The sequence below is a fragment of the Macaca fascicularis genome, chromosome 10, assembly GCF_037993035.2.
Source record: "Macaca fascicularis isolate 582-1 chromosome 10, T2T-MFA8v1.1".
NCBI classification, from domain to species: domain Eukaryota; kingdom Metazoa; phylum Chordata; class Mammalia; order Primates; family Cercopithecidae; genus Macaca; species Macaca fascicularis.
The window spans coordinates 5,612,733-5,635,066 of record NC_088384.1 but is presented as its reverse complement, the minus strand read 5'-3'; the positions used below and the strand labels follow the sequence as shown (position 1 = coordinate 5,635,066).

The 22,334-nt window shown below is 62.1% G+C and overlaps 1 protein-coding gene across 2 annotated transcripts in view; it reads right to left on the bottom strand.

Moving 5' to 3' along the window:
• WNT7B (Wnt family member 7B) overlaps nt 1–21,217 on the bottom strand; it is a 55,030-nt gene extending 33,813 nt beyond the window's left edge. Inside the window, exon 1 of one of the 2 annotated variants that reach the window (XM_005567007.5) lies at nt 20,745–21,217. In XM_005567007.5, the coding sequence (XP_005567064.1) occupies nt 20,745–20,815 (71 nt within the window). In that variant the 5' untranslated portion in view covers nt 20,816–21,217. Of the gene's footprint in view, nt 1–16,209; nt 16,597–20,744 lie in introns of those variants that run through there. The other variant, XM_045363452.3, reaches the window with a different exon arrangement.
• Between the last annotated feature and the right edge of the window lie 1,117 nt (nt 21,218–22,334).

The window sequence follows — 22,334 nt, the reverse complement described above, 5'->3', positions numbered from 1 at the left end:
GTTTAGCCCTGCAGACGAGAAGCCTCCTCCTCATTCCCCAGGGACTGTGGACAAGGCCCTGCAGTCTCAGGCCAGGGGCCAGCAGAGGCTCAGGAGCTTCCTGAGATGCATCCCGGTGCAGGTTTTGAGCCAGCCCCGTGTACAAGGAGGGGCTGCCGCCGGGTAGCGGGACGACCTTGCTCTTTGGCAGAGTCTCCCCAAGGGAGTGGGGCTGCCTTCAGGAGGAGGTGGCTGCAGTGGGGGTGAGGGGAAGGTAAGGACACTCCAGCCCCTTCAACCACTGCCAGGTGACAGATGAGAGCAGAATTGGACAGAAGACGGGTCCTTGGCGGCAGTGTTAGCCAGGTGCCAGGCCAGCCCCACAACCCTGGGGCGCCTGAGTCTGCAAATTCCTAGCTGTGAGACTCAGGCAAGTTTCTTAACTGTGCCTCCGTTTTCTCTTCTGTAAAATGGGAGTGATAACAGCCCATATCCATCTCAGGGCCGCTGGGAGGGCCCATCCTGTGACGTCCACAGCACGGGCCGCTGGTCTGCAGTGAGAGCCCTCATCATTAACCCTTGAAGCTTGAGACTGCAAAGTTCATTACTGACTCATTCACTGGACGCACAATGTCTGACCCCCAGGATCTAGCCTCCCCCTGGAGATCAGGGACCAGCGTCTATGTGGCCCCAAGCCCGAGACCAGCAACTGTGAAGCCACTGGGTATCCACATCAGCCACTGCACCTACCACCAGTGGGTCCATGCCCAGATCAGCCCTTCCCTGTGGCCCAGCAATCTCTCTCCTGTACCCAAACCTGTGCTTGTGATCACCCAAGGATACGCACATGGGTCTATCGCATAAATGGGGAACAACCCAGGCGTCTGTCAACAGGAGGATGGAGAAATTAAGTGTGGTCCATTCATGCAGCGTGACTACACGGCAAAGAAACTGCCGACCCGCGTCAACACGGATGGGCCTCACAGACATCACGGTGCGTGAAAGAAGCCAGGAAAGAGGGTGTGTGGATTCCACCACTTCTAAGAATCTCCGGCCAGGCGCCATGGCTCACACCTGTAATCCCAGCACTTTGGGAGGCTGAGGTGGGTGGATCACGAAGGCAGGAGATCGAGACCATCCTGGCCAACATGGTGAAATCCCATCTCTACTAAAAATACAAAAATTAGCTGGGTGTGGTGGCATGAGGCTGTAATCCCAGCTACTCAGGAAGCTGAGGCAGGAGAATCGCTTGAACCAGGGAGTTGGAGGTTGCAGTGAGCCAAGTTCGCACCACTGCACCCCAGCCTGGTGACAGAGTGAGACTCCATCTCAAAAAAAAAATACCCAGAACAAGCCCACCTCATCTTGGAGAGAGAAGTCAGAATAGTTACCCTTGGGTGGGTGGCACCAACTGGGAGTGAGCAGAGGGAGCCTGCAGATATACCAGAATGTTCTTTGTCCCCAGCTGGGTGGTGGTCGCATGAGTGCACGCATATGTAAAAATGCATCAAGGTGTGCACTAGAGATTTCCGCATTTTACGTAAATTATATCTCAGCATAAAAGGAAAGTATTACAGTATGTGACTTTATTGAAATAGGGCAATAACAAAGCAGGAATGGAAACTCCAGGCTTCTTACAATAATTAAAATACAGAAAACAGGCCGGGCACGGTGGTTCACACCTGTAATCCCAGCACTTTGGGAGGCCGAGGCGAGTGGATCACCTAAGGTCAGGAGTTTGAGACTGGCCTGGCCAACATGGTGAAACCCTATCTCTACTAAAAATACAAGGATTAGCCAGGCATGGTGGCACACGCCTGTGATCCCAGCTACTTGGGAGGCTGAAGAAGGAAATTGCTTGAACCAGGAGGCGGAAGTTGCAGTCAACCGAGATCACGTCACTACACTCCAGCCTGCGTGAGGGAGCAAGACTCCATCTCAAAAAAACAAACAAAAAAAACCCAGAAAACACACTTCAAAATTCAAATGCCAACATCAAAAATCATGCCCGTGTGCTTTGTGTGTGCCTGGCCCGCCTTGCGGGTGCTAGCGTTTCCTGCACACATGCTCCATGGGGCCGCTGGGCTGGGCCAGCCACCGACCTAAGGCAGAGCTGGGCTGAGCCAGAATGCCCTGCCAGGGCTCCTCTGCCTCAGCCTGTGCCCATCAGCCAGCCTGTCCCCACCAGGCCCTCAGCCTCTATGGACCCTGAATGTGGACAACAGCCCACCGCAGCAGCTCCCAGGCAGTGAGAAGGTTAAGTGCAGGAGACCCCAGGGAGTTGTGGGGGCTCATAGCCCTTGGTGGAGTGCCCTCCTGCTCTGCCTATGCCCAGCCTGGCACTCAGGCAGTAGACAGAGCTGCCACATAGCGACCATCCTTCCTCCCAAAGGAGCAGGGCCATCAGCAGTGATGGGGAGGAACAGGGTTGTGGGACGTGGCCCCTCTGGCCAAGACCCTCATTTGGGCGGCGCCATCTCTGCCAAGACCCAGCCTGGGGGCTCCCTCCTCCAACATTCTTAGGAGCTTTGGGGTAACCTATCATCTCACTCTTGGGTACCCTGAGCCCAGGTGGCAGGGGGTGGGCAGCATCTCACCTGTGCCCGGAATTCGAGCCATGCTGTCCTCTCCCTGACACCCCTGCTGTGGTCAGGAGTAACCCCTGCTTCCACGCCTCCCCCAGCAGGTAGGCGTCTAACCTAAATCCCGCGTGCTGTCAGGGTTTTCAGTGGTTGAGGCAGAGTGAACACCCACTGCGTGCCTGACTGGCCTCAGAGTCCCCTCAGGGCTGCTATTTCAAAGTTCGGGGGGCCAAGGGCTAGAATGGTGACAATAATCATGATTACTCTTCCCTCAGAACAGGAATCGGAGGTCCAGAAAGCTTCAGCAGCCTTCCTGGTAGCTGAGGGACTCACCCCTCCCATCCCAGTGCCCTGTCATCAACCCTTCCCCTGGGACATACCCCATCCCTGACCCTCAAAGACAGCGGGGGCAGGATGGGCAGAGTGTGGTCACTTGTCCTCCTGGAGAGCCACCCTCCCATGCAAGTCTCTAGGGGCAGGAGGCTGCATCTGGGGGCAGGCTGTGTGGGGTTGGGCCTTCCCTGAGGAGCTCTGGGAGAAGGAAGCCCCCCGACATGCACCAAGCTGCAAGTATTCTCTCAGGCTCCAGACTGAGTCATGGGCCCTCCCCAAACAGGTCTGAGCCCCCGTAGCTGGGTCCAGGATGGCAGAACCCTGTCTTACTCCCCACGATATGCTGGGCCTGGTGCAAGGCCAGGCATGGCAGAGCCTCAGCTGTCACCGCAGAATGAGTGAATGAATGGTGGGTGACGAGTGGCTGATAGACACTTGCAGGAGACACTCTTCCCCGACAGCAGGCCCTGCCTGTGCAGGCAGGGGCTAGGGCTGCAGGCTGGGTGGGCAGCAAGGCTGCCGTGGGGCGTCCCCTTGTCACTCAGACTGTGTTACAGGTCAGTTGAAACCAGCTTGTACCCCCACTTCACATAGGGTTGAGAAAATGCCCACAGTCCATGTCAGGGCCCAGCGTTTAAAACTGGGGGATGGGGTGGTGAGGAGTATGGGGGTGAAACCACCCAAAGTACCCCTCGAGAGGGCACAGCTCCCCGCCAGCAACAGGACAAGCTGTGTCTTTCTGGTGATGAGGCCTGGGAGAAATCGGCTATGCTATGACACAGATGTGGGCTCGTGTCCTGAGGAGGCCTGGGAGCCAGGCACCTCCACCTCAGTATCCCATTTCTCCTCCAAATTCCCAAAAACCAACCCCACAAACCACAGCCCAGCTCCATTTTGCCAGTGGGTGGGGGGGCGCAAATGGCCCCACAGCAGCCTGGCTGGACCCCTGCTCTCCCACCTCGCTCTGGACTGGACACCAGCTCCCAGCACGGCACCCAAGCAGTCCTAGTGCTGCCCATCCCACCCAGTTTCAGGGTGGAAGCAGCCCCCACCCCGCCGCTGAAAGCATCCCCGGGAAGGACGGGGCAGCGCTCCGTCGGGGAGACACGAGATCTGACTTCTTCCTGGAACCCAGCTGGAGCCCGCCCGGGACTCAGCATCCCAGACCCCCCAGAGCTACAGGAACCAGAAGCGGACGCTGGGGCTGCCTGCCCTCCCCCGCAGATAACATGCACCTCTTTCAAACAGCTCATGGAGGTCAGAAAGCCTTTCCCCAGCACGCCCTGCTCTGCCCCCAGGGCACCCACCATCCTACCCCTGGCATGGGTCCACGCCCCACCTTGACACCAGCAGGATCGTGGCCTTAGGGCCTGCCTGAGCCACCTCCCGGCCCCAGCCCAGGCTGCTCCTCCTTGGCCGCTTTGGCCAGGTGGCCCCAGGCCTGCCCCCTCAGTCCTCACTCTTGCCCACACTCCTTCCTAGCATGCTGGCGCCTGACCTGCTGAGCTCTCCACTGCAGAGACCCCTCCTTGGGGAGTCATTCCCACCCACCAGCCCCCTCTGGGAGCGCCCAGACTCTATGCTTGACCTCTCAGGCTGTCCTAAAGCCACTGTGTCAGCGGCAGACTCCCCAGGGCAGGGGTCCCCAGCATTGCCCAGCACCTGGCCAGGCCCTAAGCTCAACATGGGCATGAGCCACCCCACCCCCCCAGCTGAGGGAGCATGGGCAGCCCCCTCCCCAGCTCTCTGGGTGGCAGGGACAGGCCGGCTGAGCCTGGGCCTGATCTCCGGCCTCCCTCCCGGCCCCTGGCCCTGGCTGCTGGGCTGCCCCGGGCTCCTACAGCCCACGCTCCTGGCCCGGGGCGCTTTGTAATTCTTCCTTCTCAGGCATCTTCTGGCAAAAATATTTGAAGAATGCTCCAATTATCTGTGATCAGCCAGGGAGGCGGGTCTGGATCCACCCATCCAGGAAGTAACTCAGCAGATACCCAGAAGGACAGCGCCTGGCCCCTGTGCCCACCCAGGGCCGAGTCCTCGCCAGCCTCTTCCTCAGGTGGGCAGAGGGTTGGCCCGGAACTTTCCATCCATATAGGGGCTCGTCTATGGCTTTGGAGCCCAGCAGGGTTCCTTGGGGCTGAGTATGGGGCAGGGGCTGGTGGTGGCCTCAGTGTTCCCGCCTGTCAAATGGGGATAAGAATGTGGGCCAGGTCTGGGGTCATTCAGCAGACCCCATGAACCACAGGCTGCAGACTGGTCAGACACCCCCACTCACCTAGAACACAGCTCCACCTGCACCTGCCCCGTAATGCCTGGACCCCACAGCAGCTCCAGCGCTGCCCTCAGAGGAAGCTGGAGGGGATGCATTGCAGCCCAGAGCTGGGCGTGCCGGTGGGAAGGAGCCAGAGAGAATGAATAGGACAGGTCTGGGCTCAACAGCTGGTGCCCCATCCTTCCTGGAGGAGGGCCCCGCTCCGTGGGATGGGGGTCGGGGGGCTTGGGTCAGGGGTTTTCCCAGCCACCCCAAGGCTGTTCTGAGTCTCAGTTTTCTCATCTGAGAGCAAGGGACAATCAGCCCTCCTTTGGCAAGTGGCAGGTGAGGCCTGGAAGGGGCCTTACACCTGTGGGGAAGGGACAGGCCCAAAGCGCTCCCCTTTCCAAGCAGGGTTCATGGTATGTGGGGCCCTGGAACCGCTTCCCACCCTTTCCCACCCTCTCCCCACTCTGGTTCCCCTGGCTGGTCCTTGCCAGCCTGACCTTACAGATGAGGAAACTGAGGCTGAGAGACAATAGCCAGAAGAAAGCAGTGTGGGTGGGGGCTGGGACAGTGCATCCTTAGAGGAGGCAAAGGGAGCTGGGCGGGTGGGGGGTGGGCAAGGAAGGGGCTGGGGAGAGCAGAGGGCTGACACCCCCAGGGCCCAGCTCAGGAATGAGGCCATCCCTCTGCCCCTCCCTGCCCTTCCTGGCCTCAGTTTCCCATCTGTGTAGTGAGGGGCTGAGGTGACAATCTGGGTACCTGCAGCTGTGTACTAAAGAGGTTTGCTCGTTTGCTTGGGTTTGGGGTCCTGTGTTCGAGTTCTGCTCAGCTGCTGGCTCTCGCTGGCCTCCCTGAGCCTCAGTTTGCCTGTCTGTCCAATGGGGAGAAACGCCCTGCTGGTGGGTGGGGCATCCTGCAGGCTGCCTCCACTGCGGTCCCACCTGCCACTCTTTCCACGCCACTGCTCTGCTCAGCTCTCAGCTCACAGTGTTCCCAGGGAAGGGATCAGAGCGTCCACTTGCTCCCTCACGCCCCCGGCGGGCGGCTGCCCCCCCACCCTCCCCACATAGCTGGCATTCCTGGCCTGGCAGCCTGGGACCCCACCCTGGAGAAGAACCAGACCGCCTGGGAAAAAGCTGGCGAAGAGCTGGGGGCCCCAGGCAGGGCTGAGGCTGCTGCAGGTGGATGAGCCACAGCCAGGGGATCCATTGCACCCCTGGCCAACACAAGGAGCCCACAGCTAATGAGGTCAAGGGCAGACACTCCCAGCCACCATATCTGCTAAATCTGTGAAATGAGAGCCTCACCCACTCACTGTGATCCCCAAACCACAGGACACTGACCTCTGACTTCAGAACCTTCCAGATCTGTACCGGCACCCAGGGCCCATCACGATGCACCAGGTGCTGGCCACACTGGGCTAGCTCCTCCCCATCCAGGGGCAGGCAGCTTGCCCCCTCCAGCAGCCAGGCAAGATTCCAGACCCAGCTTAGTGCCTCCTCCTCCAAGAAGTCCACTAGCATCTCTCTCCATTCTCCCCTCTCCACTCCCTACAGGATCACATCTGTACTGGGCTCCTGAGGAAGCCGTTGGGACTGAAATTCAGCTATACCCTTCCCTAGGTCTTATCCTGGCCTTTCTCTTTGCTTCCCACAGTACAGATGGGGACAGAAACACCCAGAGATGCCACAGCACCTGAGACCACACAGCTAGCTAAGATCCTAGCAAGGATGGGACTCCCAGCCCCAGCCCTGGCCCTGATGCCACAGATCTGTTGGACGCAGGGGCGCCTTGCAGGCCTGGGTGACCAGGATGCCAACCTGAAACCTCAGGACAGATGGGTGGGTGGACAGACAAGTGGAACAAGTTGGAGGGAGCTGGCAGGCCCCATTGGCCCATGGCCAGGATAGGAGTCTGGACACTTTGTGGCTGGGCCAGCACCTTGGCCTTCCTGGCTGCTCTGAACTTGGCTGAATGGCAAGTCTGGGGGCCGAGCCATCACTTCTCTGCAGACTGCAAGATAGGACTGAGCTCCCGGCCCTGAGACTGAGCCTCAGGCCATAGTCCTGAAGGGTCCTCCTTCTAGGAACAGATGGGAGCCACACCCAGTCCATGCCTGGGCCACACAGCGTCTCAGACAGAGGGTGAGCCCGAGCCAGGCCAGCCCTGCATAGGCCATCTGCATTCTCCAAAGCAGGGGACCCATTCTGGGCCACAAGCCCCCTCTGCATAATTCCACATCCCCCTCACCTTTCAAGCAGCCCACTTTTCTGGAATGCTCCCTCCAAGAATTCCTAGGCTGCCACGGCCTCCTAGCCAACTGCGCAGCTTGGATGCTTCGTGGCCCAGAGTGCCCATTTCCCCAGGGGCGGCCTCCTCCGCCTCTCATCAGCCTGGCTGAGTGAGTGTTTATGGAGCCTTCAGAACTCCAGGGCCCTTGACTGAAGTGGCCCGAGGTCCTGAGCGCCATCCCTGCCTTCCCCACGGTGAGCCCGCAGTTGGAGTTCGTCATTCCCATTTTACAGAGGCGGCTTAGAGAGGAGCAACATCTCGGGCCAGGCCACACAGCAATGTGGCAGTGATCTGGTATCAGAGACAAGAGCAAGACCAGACCCCGTGGCTTTTCCCCCACATTTGAGCTCTGCCTCTTCCCACCCTCCCGTCCTGCGTGCCACAGGAATCTCCACCGAGGAAGGCGGTAAGGGGAAGCCGGGCTGGGCTCTGGGCTCACAGTCAGAGCTGACTGCAAAGCCGGGCTCTCCCCAGCCTCTGAAGGTAGGGGACCAGCCCCAGCCACATCTTCGAGGCTGCTCCAAAGCAGCGATAGACCACAGGAGGTCTCCTGCAGGAGAGGGAAGCATCACACCGCACACACTGCCTGACTCCTAAAGATGCCAGAAGGAAATACAAGAGCACGATAGGGTACCAGGTGATCCCCCATACCTCCAGGAGCTGCAGCCTGGAGGGGAGCCCACAGGCCACACGCTGGGAAGGCAGGTTTTGAGAGAGAGCAGATGGGGATGTGCAGTCGGCAGCCCTCAGCCCAGTGCCCCTCCCCAGGTGCAGGTCCACAGCATCCCAGGCTGGCCACTTCAGGGGCTATGTCCCGCAGGTCTTCAGGCCCTGCGTCCCTGTGCACTCTGGACTACTGCAGACATGGAGTGACTGGAGTCCAGAGTCACTGACTCCCCATCCAGTGCTCTGTCCACAATACCAGCCTGCCTGGCATCCAGGGATCCTGGGCCTGTCACCCCCAGGAACACTCCCTGAACACCCTGAGGCTCAGGAAGGCATGCCCGACGTGCGACTCCATCCCCAGGGCAGTGCCACCAAGGCAGGTGACAACCCTGCTGGGGCAGTGATGGGGCTGAGCAAGTGCTTCAGCCCACAGGAGTGTGGCCTCTGAAGGCCAGCCCTCCCCAGGCTGAGGGGAGCCATGGGGCACACAGGAGGAGTCCCAGGATGGATCTGCCTTCCTTGGGGGGGCAGTGTCGGCCATACCTGGAAATTCCCAGCACTTCCCCGCCAGCGGTGAAGTCATCCTGGGAAGACCTGAGTCAGGGGAGCCGGGAAGTCATCCAGCCCCCGGTCACCCAATCCCCCTTCCCACCTGTGCCGCTGGGGGCCAAGCACACCTGGGGCCACCACAGGCTCTGCCACCCCTGGGCGATGGGCCCTGACCTGGGAGTTCGTGGGGCCCCAGACCCAGAAGCAGCCATCAGACCCTCTGACAGATGTGCTGGGTACCGACTGAGTGAGTGCCTGGTACTGCCCTGAGTGCTGGGGAGGAGGCAGGCGACCCTGCAACCCCAGACCTGGCCAAGCACACTCCCCTGGCACGCCTGCCACCAGACAGTCCTGCAGACTCAGTCATCCCCTCTCCTCAGCCCCGGAGTGGCCCGGGTCCTGCATCTGCGGCTGGTGGGCAGGACCAGCCTCCTCCCTGCTTCCCCATCTTCCACCTCATTGCCCAGAAGGGTCTTTCTAAAGCTCTGCTGAAGCCACTCCTCCCTGCCCTGGGGTCCCCAGACCTGAGATCACTGCCTCTGGCACCACCCCCACCTCATCTTCCCCTGCCCCAGCCCACTCTAACCTGCTGCTCCCCACTTCTGATGCCCAGTCGCCACATCCTCTTCACACCTCCAGGCCTTTGCCCACGTCTGTCCCTTTCCCAGGAACCCACCTTCCTTCCCTCCAGCAGGTCCTTCAGGGCCAAGGTCAGAGGCTGCCTTCCTTGAGATGTCTTCCCCAGACCGCCCTCGACCAGGAGCTTAGAGCTCCTGCTGTGGGTCCCACAGGGCTTTGCGTAAACGACACTGGAAGGGAGGGAGGCAGGGGCTTTCCTTTCCAGCCACACCTGCACACCCGGCCAGCCCTGATCACCCACCCATGGGGGCTGCCATCACTCTGTGGGCATGAAGGGAAAGTTCAGGGTGGTGGTGGGGCCAGCAGGAGGGGGAGGAGGGAGGAGGAGGATCTGGGGAAGCATCCAGACCTACCACCCAGATGGGGAAACTGAGACCCAGAGAAGTGGAGGGATGCCTCAAGGTTGCCGCAAGCCCATAGCTGAGGCAGCAACAGGGCCTGGGCATCTGGGACCACACTCACACTGACCCAACAACGCTGGCCAGGCTGGTCTCAGAGCTCCCGGCTCAGGGACCGAAGCAGGACAAGGCCCAGAACAGAAGGTCTCTGGGCTTCCCGTACCCACAGGAGAGCTGCACCTCTGGTCCCAAAGCTAACCTTGGAGGCAGCCCCTGCAACCTTGAGACCCTCGCTCAGGGCCCCGGGGACTCCTGGTCAATACACAGTTCTAAGCAACTGGAGGCATTGGTTTCTGCCTGGAGAGGACAGGCGGGAAACGGGACAGGCAACAGGGCTCACCCAAGGCTGAAAACTCGCCTTGGTAAGACACCATGACAAGTGGCATGGACCCGACAGCCAGGAGGCCCCAGGCTCAAATCTGGGCTCAGCTGCTTGACCTGGGTGAGTGACTCTGCACCCTGACCTTGTCTTCCTCACTCCACCACCTAGCACGGCAGACAGGCCTCTCCTAGCTCCCCTTCTCTGGGAGCCCGAGGGGGACACAGATCCCCAAGCAGACCCTGGGCACTGTGCACACGTCAGTCCTGCCAGGGAGGGCCTTCTCGGGGAACCCAAGTCCTCCAGAAGTGGGAATGCCTCATCCTGTGTTCCCTAAGCGGGGGTCTGCGGGGCAGGCAGTGCATTCTGGAGGACTTCCCATTGGAATGGGGCTTTGCCATCTGTCTCACCGCTTGGGACTGCACAGGCCTAAGTCTCAGCTCTGGACACCTCCTCACCCTGGCCACAGCAATACCCACTGCGCGGAGGCCGGCTGAGACACCACCAGTCCTTGTGGCCGGGCTCGCTCCCTCCAGGGGGCCTGGTCCATTCAAAGCTCCAACTGGGTACGGAAGGCTTGGAGCAGGGATCACAGTGCGGGAGGGTTCCAGAAAGCGATGGAGGCCCGCAGGGGTCATGGGGTGGGACTCCAGGGCATGCTCACTCAGGCTCTTCTCCGTTACTGCTGACACCCAGTGAGCTGCTCTGCGGGTGGGTGACTTCCTCCCAGGCCCATCTCCGGGCACCTGCAGGCTTCACATACTAAATCTGCAAAGGCCACTTGGGGGAGTAGGACATTAGTGTCGTCTGCACACAGCCTCAGACCCAGCCTCGTAGCAGCCCCAGCACCTCAGCTGCCACCTGCTCCAGCCTGGGGATGGAGGAAGTGTTGATGGCCCTGTGCCAAGCCTCACCTGCCACTCTACCACTGAGACTGTGGGATGGCCTCAGTGGAAAGGCCAACCACTCCACTGGCTGCCTGCACAGAGAAACTGTGAGCGCGGCTTCTCTGCCCAGGCAGGGACCCTCCCCAGCATCCCCGGCCCTCACTCCTACTGCATCTGCTTGTATGCCTCTGGGGCTGGAGAACTCACTGCCTCTCTGCCAACAGCGGAACTGACCCAAGCCTCAGGACCCACCTTCAGAGGACGAGAATGCCCTGGGTGAGGGGCAGGGATGGGGGAGGGGCCCCAGGAGGGCTGAGTGGGAAGACAAGGAAGGGAGGAGGGAGCGCACCTGTACCCACCCCCACCCTGCCGGCCAGCCTGAGGTGAGGCCCCCAGCCCCGCGCCAGGGACGGAGGACAAACGGTGGTTTTGTCCTTGGCCAGCGGGCGGCCCGTACCACACAATGACCCTTTCATCAGGCTGAAGGAGCCCTGGGCCGGGGTTTCATCTGACAAGGGAGGGCGCCTGGCCTCCTGTCCCTTTGGGAGGGGAGCTGAGCCCCATCTGAGCTGGACCCAGGGCCGTGTAGGGCGGCAGCCTTAGGAGCCTGCTACAGCCGCTCCATCTGCCCGGGATGACAGGGAGCGGTGTGAGCAGTGAGGGCTCGAGCTTCTGCTGCATGTGGCTCTCAGTTCCAGGGGCTCTGCACCCTGGCCCTGGGCTGATGGCCTGGATGCCCACAACTGAGCCCTCTACCTCATCCAACACCGCCACACCCCAGAGTCTGTCAGGGTGCTCCGAGAACAGAGCCTTGGTCCACACCCAAGCAGGGTCCCTGGGTTCCCCACAGGCATCCACCTGCCCTGCCAGGGTGACTCAAGGCTCCAGGTGGGTGGGAGGGGAAGGGGCGGGAGTGTGACTTGCTTGGCCATTGTCCCCAGAGGAGTTCACGGAAGTGTGTGAATGAGGGAACAATAATGTGCTGTTGGCGCCTCAAAAATCACCAACTTCATGATCATCACCTCGCCTCCCATCAGCACCTCCAACCACTGGCTGGAGCCTGAGGCGCTGGGAGACCCCGATTCCTCTCCCTGTGGGACTGCATAGGCGGAACTTCCCTTCAGAAGCAGTGCTGGCACCACGTGAGGAGCTGGAACTAGGAAGGCTGAACCCCTGGGCTCCAAGGTGACCTTGGGAAACAGCGTCTTCTCTGGATCCTGGCATCCCATTGATCTACCTCAGCAAGATGCTCTGAGGCTCCCTGGAGTGGAACCCCTGGTGAATGTGTTTGACAGTATTGTTCCCTCGTCTAGGGGTCTCTTTCACGTGCCTGTTTCGTCTGGCCAACTCCTATCCATCCTTCAAAACCCTGTCTGAGAGTCATCTCCTCTGGAAGCCCTCTGAGATGCCCTAGGGCGTCCATCACTCCTTCCTGAATGAACACAGCCACTGGGCCTCCCTCTGTGCTGCCTGTGGCCAACCTCCCTATTCCTGATAGCTGAGAATGGCCAGTCTCCCGTGCACTGACCGCACCAGACATCAAGCTAGAGCTTCCCACAGCCACCCAGTGAGGTTTGTGCTCCCATCATCTGCACTGGAGAGGGAAGAGCTGGGCCTGGGGACACAGCCAGGCAGTGAGGGCCCTGTGGAGTCAGGATGAGGACCCAGATCTGAGTCACTATCATGCCCCTTGGCTTCACGAAGACTCAAGGGAAACCGTATTAGAAAATGGCACATTATCCTACAGGCCTCTGCACACAACTGTGGCACCCAGTGCCATCCCAGCACCTCCCGTCCTCCCTCCGCAGACAGACAGTCCACGATGCACATTCTCCCCTTTAGCCAATGGTTGGTGGGTCTCGTCCACATGATGATGAGTTCTGGGGAGTTTCTTGTGATTAGGGGGTCTCCACTTGTCCACTCCAGTGGAGGGTCCCCAGATGAGATCTCACCAGATTTCCCAGCTCGAATTCCACATGTACTCCCTCTCTGGAACGTTCTACACTTTCAAGTTCCAACTACACATGGCCTGGTCTGAGCCTTGGGGGAGGGATCACCATCCCAAGTGACCCATGAGGAGACTGAGGCCCAGAGAAGTCCATGGACCTGCTCAGGGCACACAGCAGAGCCCCTCCCAGACTTGGATAGACGCAGACCCTCCAGGCTGGGAGTTGCCCTTCCCCCAAGGGCAACCTTAACACACCTGAGCCAAGGGGCGCATCCTGTCCCCACACAGGCCATGGTACCATGGGACTGGGCCTGGTTCATCTCCTCCCCACCGAGGGTCATGGCCACAGCACTTCTGGGACTGTGGCTGGCACCGCTGACAAAGCCGGGAAGAGGCCTGGCCTGGCAGGACAGCGGTAAGCGCCCCCCCATCCTACCACAGCCAGGTGGTCGGTGAGTAACCGCCCCGTCACCCATGACTCACTTGGCTCCCCAGAGCGGGCGGTCACCATGAGAGGCTCCTACCGGAAGACCTGGGGGGGTCGTCAGAGCCAACCCCCACATCTGGGAGAGGAAGGCTGAGACCGGAAGAGACCTGCCTGGGACAGAAGCTGAGCCTGGTCCTGGTCAAGGCCTCAGCCAGGCCCCCGTTCCAGCTGACCCAACACCACAAGCCTTCCTCTTGGCCTGCGGTCCCCCACCTGCCCTCCCTTGGGCCCTGACTGATCCCCGCTGGCCCTGGGAGCTCCTGCACTGACAACAGAGCTCTGCACAGAGAAGGTGAGGGCTGGCCAGAGCCGCCTAGCACCGCTGCAAGTCAGCATTGTAGCAGGGGCGCAGGGCGCTTCCAGGCCAACACACCCGTCCAACCTGATCAGCGGCAGGGGCCCAGGCATGCGTCTGGGATTTGGTGTGCACAGACCACAGCCCAGGACAGGGAGCTAGGGGAGCAGCCCAGATGAAAGGAGGAGTCGGCCAGTGTCTGAGATCCCAGCAATGGGATCTGGAAAGTTCCTGAAAGTTCTCTGGAGCAGAATGAAGCCTCCACCCAGCGACCCTCCTAGCCCAGGCATCCTCAGATCCAAAGGCCAACGCCATCAATTGTGCCTGCAGTGCTGAGGGTGGGCTGACACTGACCCCCACCTCTCACAGCTCTCCAAGGACTTGCGTCCTGGCTGCCTCCCCCAAGTGCAGCCATTGGGTCGGAAACACCGAAACCAAGGTCTTCTCCCTTTGCATGCTTTCATTCAAATTGAACTGCGCAGGCCCTACTCCCACCTAGGGTCAGCCTTGTGCCCACCAAACAAACGGGGCAGGGGAAACCTGAGACCCGCCCCCCCTCGATCCTGGAACGTGTCTGGGTTCCTCTCTGCTTGGGGAAGGCTGGCGTCAGCGTTTTCCTCCCTGTGGCGCAGGAGCTGCTGAGGGCAAGTCAGCGATGCAGCCTGCCTTCCTGTCCCCCACGACCCAGGCCGGACCCCAGCACTGGCCCAGGGATGTCTGGAAAAGCTGTTTCCTTAGGAGAATTTCTGCCAACACAGCTGGCAGTGCACACTCCAGGAACAAGCCTGGCGGCTGTAGTCATTGCAGACCCAGATGAGGAGGACAGCCCTGAGATAAACCTGGGGTCTGCAGAGGTACACTGGGCACCACCTTGCCCCAGAGGCCCCTCACTGCTGCCTTGGCATCAACTCCCACCAGGCTTCTGGGGCCCCTGTGCACCTCCCTCTCTCAGACCCTAACGCCAACCCTCCAATCCCCCCTTCCCTCGCCCCCACCTCCCCAGGACTCCTGGTTTCCCACCCCGGACACCTCTCCATGAACACCGAACCTTAGCCAGCCAGCTCCAAAAATGATTTCCCAAGCACCAGAGCTGCCAATTCTCTAGCAAGGCTTAAGGCTGAAATGCCAGGATTCTGGGGAGGAGGAGGCTTCCTGACCTCCAACCGCCAGAGGCTGAAATTCCAAGGCCCCCTGTTGATGCAGTTCCTGGGAAGGACACCAGAAGCAGGACCCAGGGACCCTGGCACTTTGATAGCCTGGGTCCCCACTGCTCAGGCGGTCCCCACCCGCATGCGCCCTGCTACCCCGCCCCCCTCAGGCGATGCCTCCGCAGCCGGGGCTGCCCGCCGGGCCTGGAGCGCTCTCTGTGCCCGGACCTTGTAATTATGTCCCACAGCCCGGGAAACCGCGGGCCTCGCAGCATCTGGCTGCGGTTGCGAACTTTTGTTTCAAGATGCGCGACTATTTATAGAAGGAAAACTGGTAGGATAGTAATTTCCTAGGAGCAAGAGGAGAAATTGGCTGCGTCTTTATTAAATGGGGGTGGGGGCGCGGCGCTGTATTAGGACTGCGACCGCATGGGGGGAGGGGGTGGCGCAGGGAGCGGGAAGGCAGCGGCTGCCCCCTCTGGCCGCGTCAGGCGACCCCGGACGTGGCCCGCGTGTAAAGGACGGGGAGGGGGAAGGGAAGAGAAGGAGAGGGAGAGCAGGCGCTGAGGTTTAATCAGTAGCATCCAGCTTAAATTCCCCCAAACGGCGGTTCCATAAATCAAACTTCTTTTTGAGTCAGAGGCCAGAGCATATGAGTCCCATTAGGAATCGAGCGAAGCCACCACTGCGCCCCCCCTGGGCTCACTGGGCTGGACTCGGCCCTGCCCGGAGCTTCTCAGAGCCCAGTGGGCTCTGCCCTGCTGGACGCACACAGGAGGACCCACGCTCCGTGCTCTCCCTCGGCCGAGACACCTGGGCGAACGCGGTCGCCAGCGCGCAAAGCGCGTCCACCTCGCCCCTAGGTGAGGACTCGGCAGGGGCAGGGATCAGGTCACCCAGTGCTGCAGGAAGGCGCAAGAAGCCGCAGCGACTTCGGGGTGCAGTGCGGACGCTGTACGGTGGAGCGTGGCGTGCACGTGCGTGCCGGTGTTTGCACGAGGGAGCCGGTGTGTGCGTGCGGCTATCCCAAGTGTGGCATGGTCTTGCGCGCCTCGTGGGCTAATATGGGGAGGGGTCCTCCACTGGTCCAGGACTCTGCTGGGACGCGCAGGGATTCTCGGCACCGCCTGCTGCCCGCGAGCCCTAGCGCTGGGCGTGCACAGCCTGCTCTACTCCGGCAGTCGAGCCGCTCTCAGGCCATCCTTTCTTTGACCCCAGAGCCAGGACTTCTCACTGACGTCGCTGGCCGCCAAGTGCTCCACCTCGGCAGCTTACGCTAGCGAGGCGACCTAAAGTCCCGGCTCCCGCGCGCGATGGTCACCCGGTGCCCCGCCCAGGGGCCTCGCTGCCGCGTTCCCTGCCCACCCTGTTCCAGCGCTGGAGGCCCGAGGGGAGCCCACCCGCCCACCCCGCACGCCGCCCGCGGCACTCACAGGTAGCTGCCGCTGGACAGGAGGAGAAAGATCTGCGGGCAATAGACGGAGACGAGCGCGCTGCGCGGCGACAGTAGGAGCATGGTGGGCCGGCGCGCCTGGCGGGGCTGGGCAGGCTCCACGGGCAGGGCGCCTGGGCCAGCTGAGGCCGGGGTCCCCGCAGAGCTCCCCGATGCAGGGCGGCGGCGCCAGGCGCTAGGGGCTGGGTCTCGTGGACCCGGGCGCAGTTGTCGCCCGTGCCCCGCCGCCAGGGCCGTGCATGGCGCTGGATCTGGGGCAGCGGCGGGAGCTGGGGCTGGAGTGCGGGGCGGGGACCCGGCCGGGGGCAGCGGGCGCGCCTTGGCTGCGGTCTGGACCTCCGTCCGTCTGTCGGTGCGAACCGGCTCTGTCGCTCGCACTGGCTCACGTCTCCAAGTCTCCCGAGGCACGCAGCTGCCATTGGACGGGCAGTCCCTACATCCGCCTCCTCCCCCGGCGGGTTTTTTTAAAGGGGAGGCTGACCGGAGCGTGCGGTGGGAGCCGCCTCCAGGGCTTGCCCAAGTTGCCTTGGCCGGGACACCCGCACCCCCATCTTTAGGGAGCCACACAGCTCTGGCCTGGCTCCGGAAGGTGCACCTGGGGGCGCCTCCGCGGGGGAACTGCGCGGAGGTGTGTGCTTGGGGGCTGTGCTCAGCAACGTATGCGCGTGTGTGCATGCATGTACCTGCATGTGCCTGCGTGTGCCTGCAGGAGCATGGGCGGTCTGTGAGGACAGGTGTGTGTGCACAGATGCACTGAGTGTCCTGAGCCTCTGGCCCCGTGTGCCCTGGGTCTAGTGAGGCTGGCTGTGGGTCGCACACAGGCACTGCCATGGTTAACCAAGCCCAGCCTTGAGCTGATGCTGAGACGGCAGGACCCTGCCTGGGCACCTCTTTGAAGAGGCCGCCAGTGGGAAGGCATCGCCGGCAGGTGCTGCTCTCCTCACACAGAGGCGTCCCCACTCTGGCTTCCCCATCCCGGTTGGCGGGGATGGGTTTGGGGAGAAGTAGACCTACAAGGACATTCTCCCTCTTAGAGTTCGTTTTATTTATTTATTTTTAAGCCCGGACACATAGGTCTAGTGTCCCACCTCCTGTTGTTAGCCAATCCTGGTTCCACTTGACCATCCCTCTACATCTGAATCACAGTGCAAAGCAGGAAGAAGGCAAGACAAGCGAGGGCTGGGTGGTCTGGCCCGTTGTCCTGAGGAAGAGGATTTTCTAACTTCTAGACCCAGTAGGGAGGCTCATCACCCAGGAGAAAGCAGCCACTTCCTCCATCTTCATCCCTCCCAGTCCAGGGCTCTCAGGCCCCTCTGCTTCTGGCCCCAAAGGCAGGGATAGGCTTGCAACGGGGCTTGTCCTAGAACTGCAGTGACTCCAGTTCCAGTGAGCAGAGGGTGTCCAGACTTCAGACGGGCTCCTCTGAGCTCTGCTTTGGCCTCCTCCGGGGCTGGAGGTGAAGGCCGCTCAGTCCAAAAAGGGCCCTGGGTGAGGAACTGTGACTCCCTGAAGCCATCAGGTTTTCAAATTGCTCCAAATCCCAGGTGCATCTGTTCTTAAGGCCGTGACCCCTAAGGGGATTGTGAGGGCTGAGTTCTGGTTCCTGCTGGTACTGGATTCCTCCAGAGGTTGTACCTGTGAGTTGCACCAGGCTTAGGGGCACATGTGTGTGATGGCCGCACGTGCCCAGGTGGCCCCCTGTGTAATGAAACACAGGCAGCAGGCAGGGGAGTGATCCTGGAATATCCCCCCCATGCATATACAACCTCTGATCTTTGGTCAGAACTTTATGACCCTGAAAATCCCAACTCCTGAGATGCAGACACCCTGGAATACACCATCTGGAGAAGTCCCCAGGGTGTCAGTCCCGGTGACATCATAGTCATTAACAATAAGAAAGATTCTCCTGGTGTCTACAGGTGTTCATTGGGACACATATCTCCACCACCCGCAGGGCAAAGGCCCCCAGGACTAACACAGGCAGCATGAAGTGAAGGGGGTGTTGTGACCCCATATTTTGGATGAAGAAAGGGAGGCTGAGGTTAAAGGGCTCACTCAAGGCCACAGGCTAGGAGTGACAAGAGGACAGAACACACAGCCCATTGGTCCCAGACTCCCAAACCTCCTCCTTAATGTAATGGGCTTCCAGGTCATTTAACCCCTTAGGATACACCTGGGCCCAGCTTCCCCCTTCGACCTCTGCATGTAGCCAAGATGGCTCGCCAAGAAAGCAGGGCCCTTCTCTCCAATCCTGGGAGCAGGGGCTGAGCCTCGGGGGAGGGATTGGCTCTCCTTCCCTTAGCAGATCCCAGGGTAGATCTCTGGCTTTCCTGCTTGCCATTCCACAGGGTGTTGGGAGGTCACATTGTGGAAATCCTGGAGGTGAGGAGCGTGTGTTTTAGATTGGCACACCAGGGGGAGGAGTTTCCCCTCCAGGGGTCCTGGGTGGGACCTGAGGGCAGAGCCAGGGCCACACAGAAGGAAGCTCAGCCACTGCCTGGCTCTTACCCCCGCCCCCAGAGGGAGGCTGACACAGGTGCCTGGGGCTCAGGCTGGGCTACAGGGAGGCCCGGTGGGGTCTTGCTCACTCAGACCCCTCTCAGACACTGGCCACCATCCTGTTCAGGATGGCCAGAGCTGCAATCCCTGTTTACAGAAGGGACCAGGAGGCTTGGGAAGAGCACACAAACCTCAAGCCCTGGAAGCAGCCCCGGGAGCAGGGCTGGGGTGGACCCTCGGCTCCTGCTGCTGCCTAAGGGGGTTCCTAGAGCTCTTCCCACCGGCTCACTCGTGGGAGTAAGGGCTGCTTTCTGATGACTGATTCAGAAGAATGGACACTAGGAAAAGCGGCCTGCGGCGGGGGGGGGGGGGGGGGGGGGGAGGGGCAGGGGCCACAACCAACTGCAGTTCCAGCTCTGTCACTGAATCCTGAGGACAGTGACTTAGGTCCTGTGCCCAGTTTCCTAATCCTTGAAGCCGAGACAGTAAAAGCGCCTAACCCTAGGGGTGCCAGGAGGGGAAAGGCCTCAGCGCTGAGAATCAGGCTGCAGGGACAAAGTCTCATTAAGGGTTGCCATCACTTTGAGGGGCCCAGCGGGAGTCATTGCAGGACTGCTGGAGATGCAGGAAAAGAGCAGCCTGCCCACTCCACCCCCAGCCCAGCAGGCTCAATGCCCCGCACCCCTCACCTCCATAAACAAACACCCTGGGACACAGCCTACCCACAGACCTATGATAACCGGGGCTACTGGCTACCGGCAGCCGCAGGCACGCCCGCCCAGACCCGCAGGGCTCAGGCTAGGACGGGGGCTTCCATTCCTGCCTCTGAGGCCACTGGCTTTAGTCTCTGCAGGCCTTGGGCCTCACTTTCTCCACCTGTGAAATGGCGGAGTAGAGATGGGATGGAGGGTGATGGAGAGACGATTTCCAGCGCCTTCTTCCACCTCTCCGCCTGGTAGCCCGCGTCTCCCCGCAGTGGTACCGGGACCTGCACTTCCCGCGGGTCTGTTCACAGCCTTGCCCGTGGCCTGGACGGGGCTTGCCTCGGGGCAGCGGGCGGCGCACAGTAGGCGTGCAGGGCGCGGCGGGGCGCGGGTCCCCGCAGGTGCGATAAGCGCGGGGCAGGCAACTGGCGGTGGGCGCCCCCGGCGAGGTGCACCGCACCCCCTCTCCGTCATGCCGTTTCTCCACCCCCACTTCGAGCGAGGCCGAGACAGATTCTGTCTAAAGGAGATCGCGGCTCAACAGGTAAGGACTCGGCTGGGTTCAGGAATGTGGAAATACGACTCGGAGCAGCTACCGCAGAGAGCAGCTAGCGCGGCTCGCCGGGCGCCCGCCCGCCGGGCCGCGCCAGGGGGAGCGCGGCGAGAGGGGGCCGGGCCCAGGGCCCAGGGCCCCGGGCGGGCGGGGCGCAGGCCCCGGACCGAGCCCGAGGCGGCCCGGCAGGCCCCACGGCCCATCCCGAGCCAGCCGGACGAGTTGTCAAGGTAATTTCAACACGTCTGGGTGATGGATAGAGACGAAGGGCCGCGGCGGGTGCCCCGGCCTGCGCGCTCGCGGCCGGGTGCGCGCCCCCCCGCCCTCCCGGGCCTCCCCAGGCGCCGGACGCCCCCCGACCCCGCCCCGGCGCACCCTCCAGGCGGCGAGCGCTCGGCCCGGGCTCGGCGCCCAGCGCAGCCCGGGGGAGGGAAGGCGCGTCCCACCCCCGGGGCCTGGAGCCCAAACAGGTGAAAGTACGCGCCGGGCACGCTCGCCGCTACCCGCGAGCCCGGCCGGGCCGCCCGCGCGCCCCGCTCTCTCTCCTCCCGCGCTGGGCTCAGCGCCCCTCGGGAGCTCAGGGGGCTGGGCTGCGTCTCTGCTGGCGTGGGGCGAGGGTCTGACACACGGGCCAGCCCCGGAGCCCAGAGAACTGCCGTGGCCCCCTCCCGTCCCCACGTCCCCGTGGGGACGCCCTGGAGGCAGCCCCTTCGTGCTGTCTTGGCCCCCGGCTGCCGCCCCCGCCCACGGGATACTCACCCGAGCTTCACGTACAGGACGCCAAAGCAGAGAAACACGTAGAAAATCCACTTGCGAAAGTTTCTGTGCATGATCCAGGGAGGGGGGCTGCGCCATAGACAGCGGCGGCCGGAGGGGACGCGCGGGCCCGGCAGGGCCGGGCAGGGGCCAGGGGGCTGCGGGCAGAGCGCGCTCAGCCGGCGCTGCGGCTCGGGCGGCCGGCGACGCGCGGGCACTCGGCGCGCGCTGCCACCATGGTGAGCCCGGGATGCCGCCGCCGCCGCGTGCACCCGGGGAAATGACCCAGGCTGGGGGCCGCGACCTCGAAGCCCGGTTGAGCGACCGTGGGCCTCTGCAAGCGCGGGCCGGGGGCCCGGGCGCGGCTGGCGGGCGGGTGCAGCCTCCACTGGGCGCAGCCGCCTGAGGCCGTGCGCGCCTCGCCGAGCGCAGCGACGGCCAATGTGTCCGCACTTGTCGGCCTCCCCAGGTGACTCGCGGCCCCGGCAAGCGAGCCGCGAGCGAGCGAGCGCGCCCCAGGTAGGAGGATCCGCCTCCCGCCCGCCCTCCTCGCTCGCAGCGCTCTCTCTCCCTCGCTCCCTGGCTCTCCCCTCCCTTTTCTCCTCCCTCCCCCGTGACACACAAACGCATCTACCCCCTGGGCCCCCCCTCCCCAGGCCAGCTCCCTTCCGATTGCCCTCCGGGGACTGGGCGGGGGAAGCGGGCTTGGGTGACGGGTGGTGGGGGTGTGGGGAGGGTGCGGCTCGGAAGAGACACCTGCGCTCCTCCGCGCACGCGGGGGTAGGGGCGGGGGTACAGGTGGGGGCGGGAAACGACCGGTACAGGTCGCAGTGGCCACTTGGCTTCCAGTTTCCGGTGAGGGAAGGAGAGACCACCCACTCCCATTGCCTCTCCGAGTGCACTTTCCAGACCCCCAAAAATTATCCGCATCAATGGGATACTCTGGGGCCGTACTCTTAGTCCAGGCAACGCTGCCACTCCAGCAAACCTCAATGGGAGATTCCCACAACCCCAGGTCCCAGCACTGCTGCCACCTGCGCTAGTCCAGCTTTGGGACCTGACCGATGACAGACAGGCTAGCCTGGCCACATGCCGGGAGATGGCATGCGTGACCTCCTGCAGAACCCATTGGCCAAGCACCGTGATGGAGGCCTGTGGAAGGAGGCTGAGGGGCTTCCCGGGCACTGGGAGGCTACTGGCCCCCAGAATCCCTGCCCCTGCGCCACGGTTTTCGTGGACTCCTCTGCAGCGCCTAGTTGTGTTCAGATTCCCTGAGGAGAGCCCGAAGTCAGATTGACTCTGTGCCTCGCACACCCAGAGCCCATCTAGCCTGATTTAGCCCGGGGCGAACGAGCGCCAGAGTCCCGCAGACCCTGCTGCGCCAAGCCTGGTCTTCCCTCAGGGGGCAGGACCCAGACCCATGACCAGATCGCTGTCCAGGCCAGGCTCCCCGCCTGTTCTGTGATTTCTTAACCCTGGATGGCTCCCGGTGCTGCAGGCACACGGGACAGGGAAGAGCTCAGTCCCCGAGGACCAGCAGGGACTGAGGCCACCAAGGGGAGAGTCTGTGTGTGCATCCGGCTGCCCTCTCCC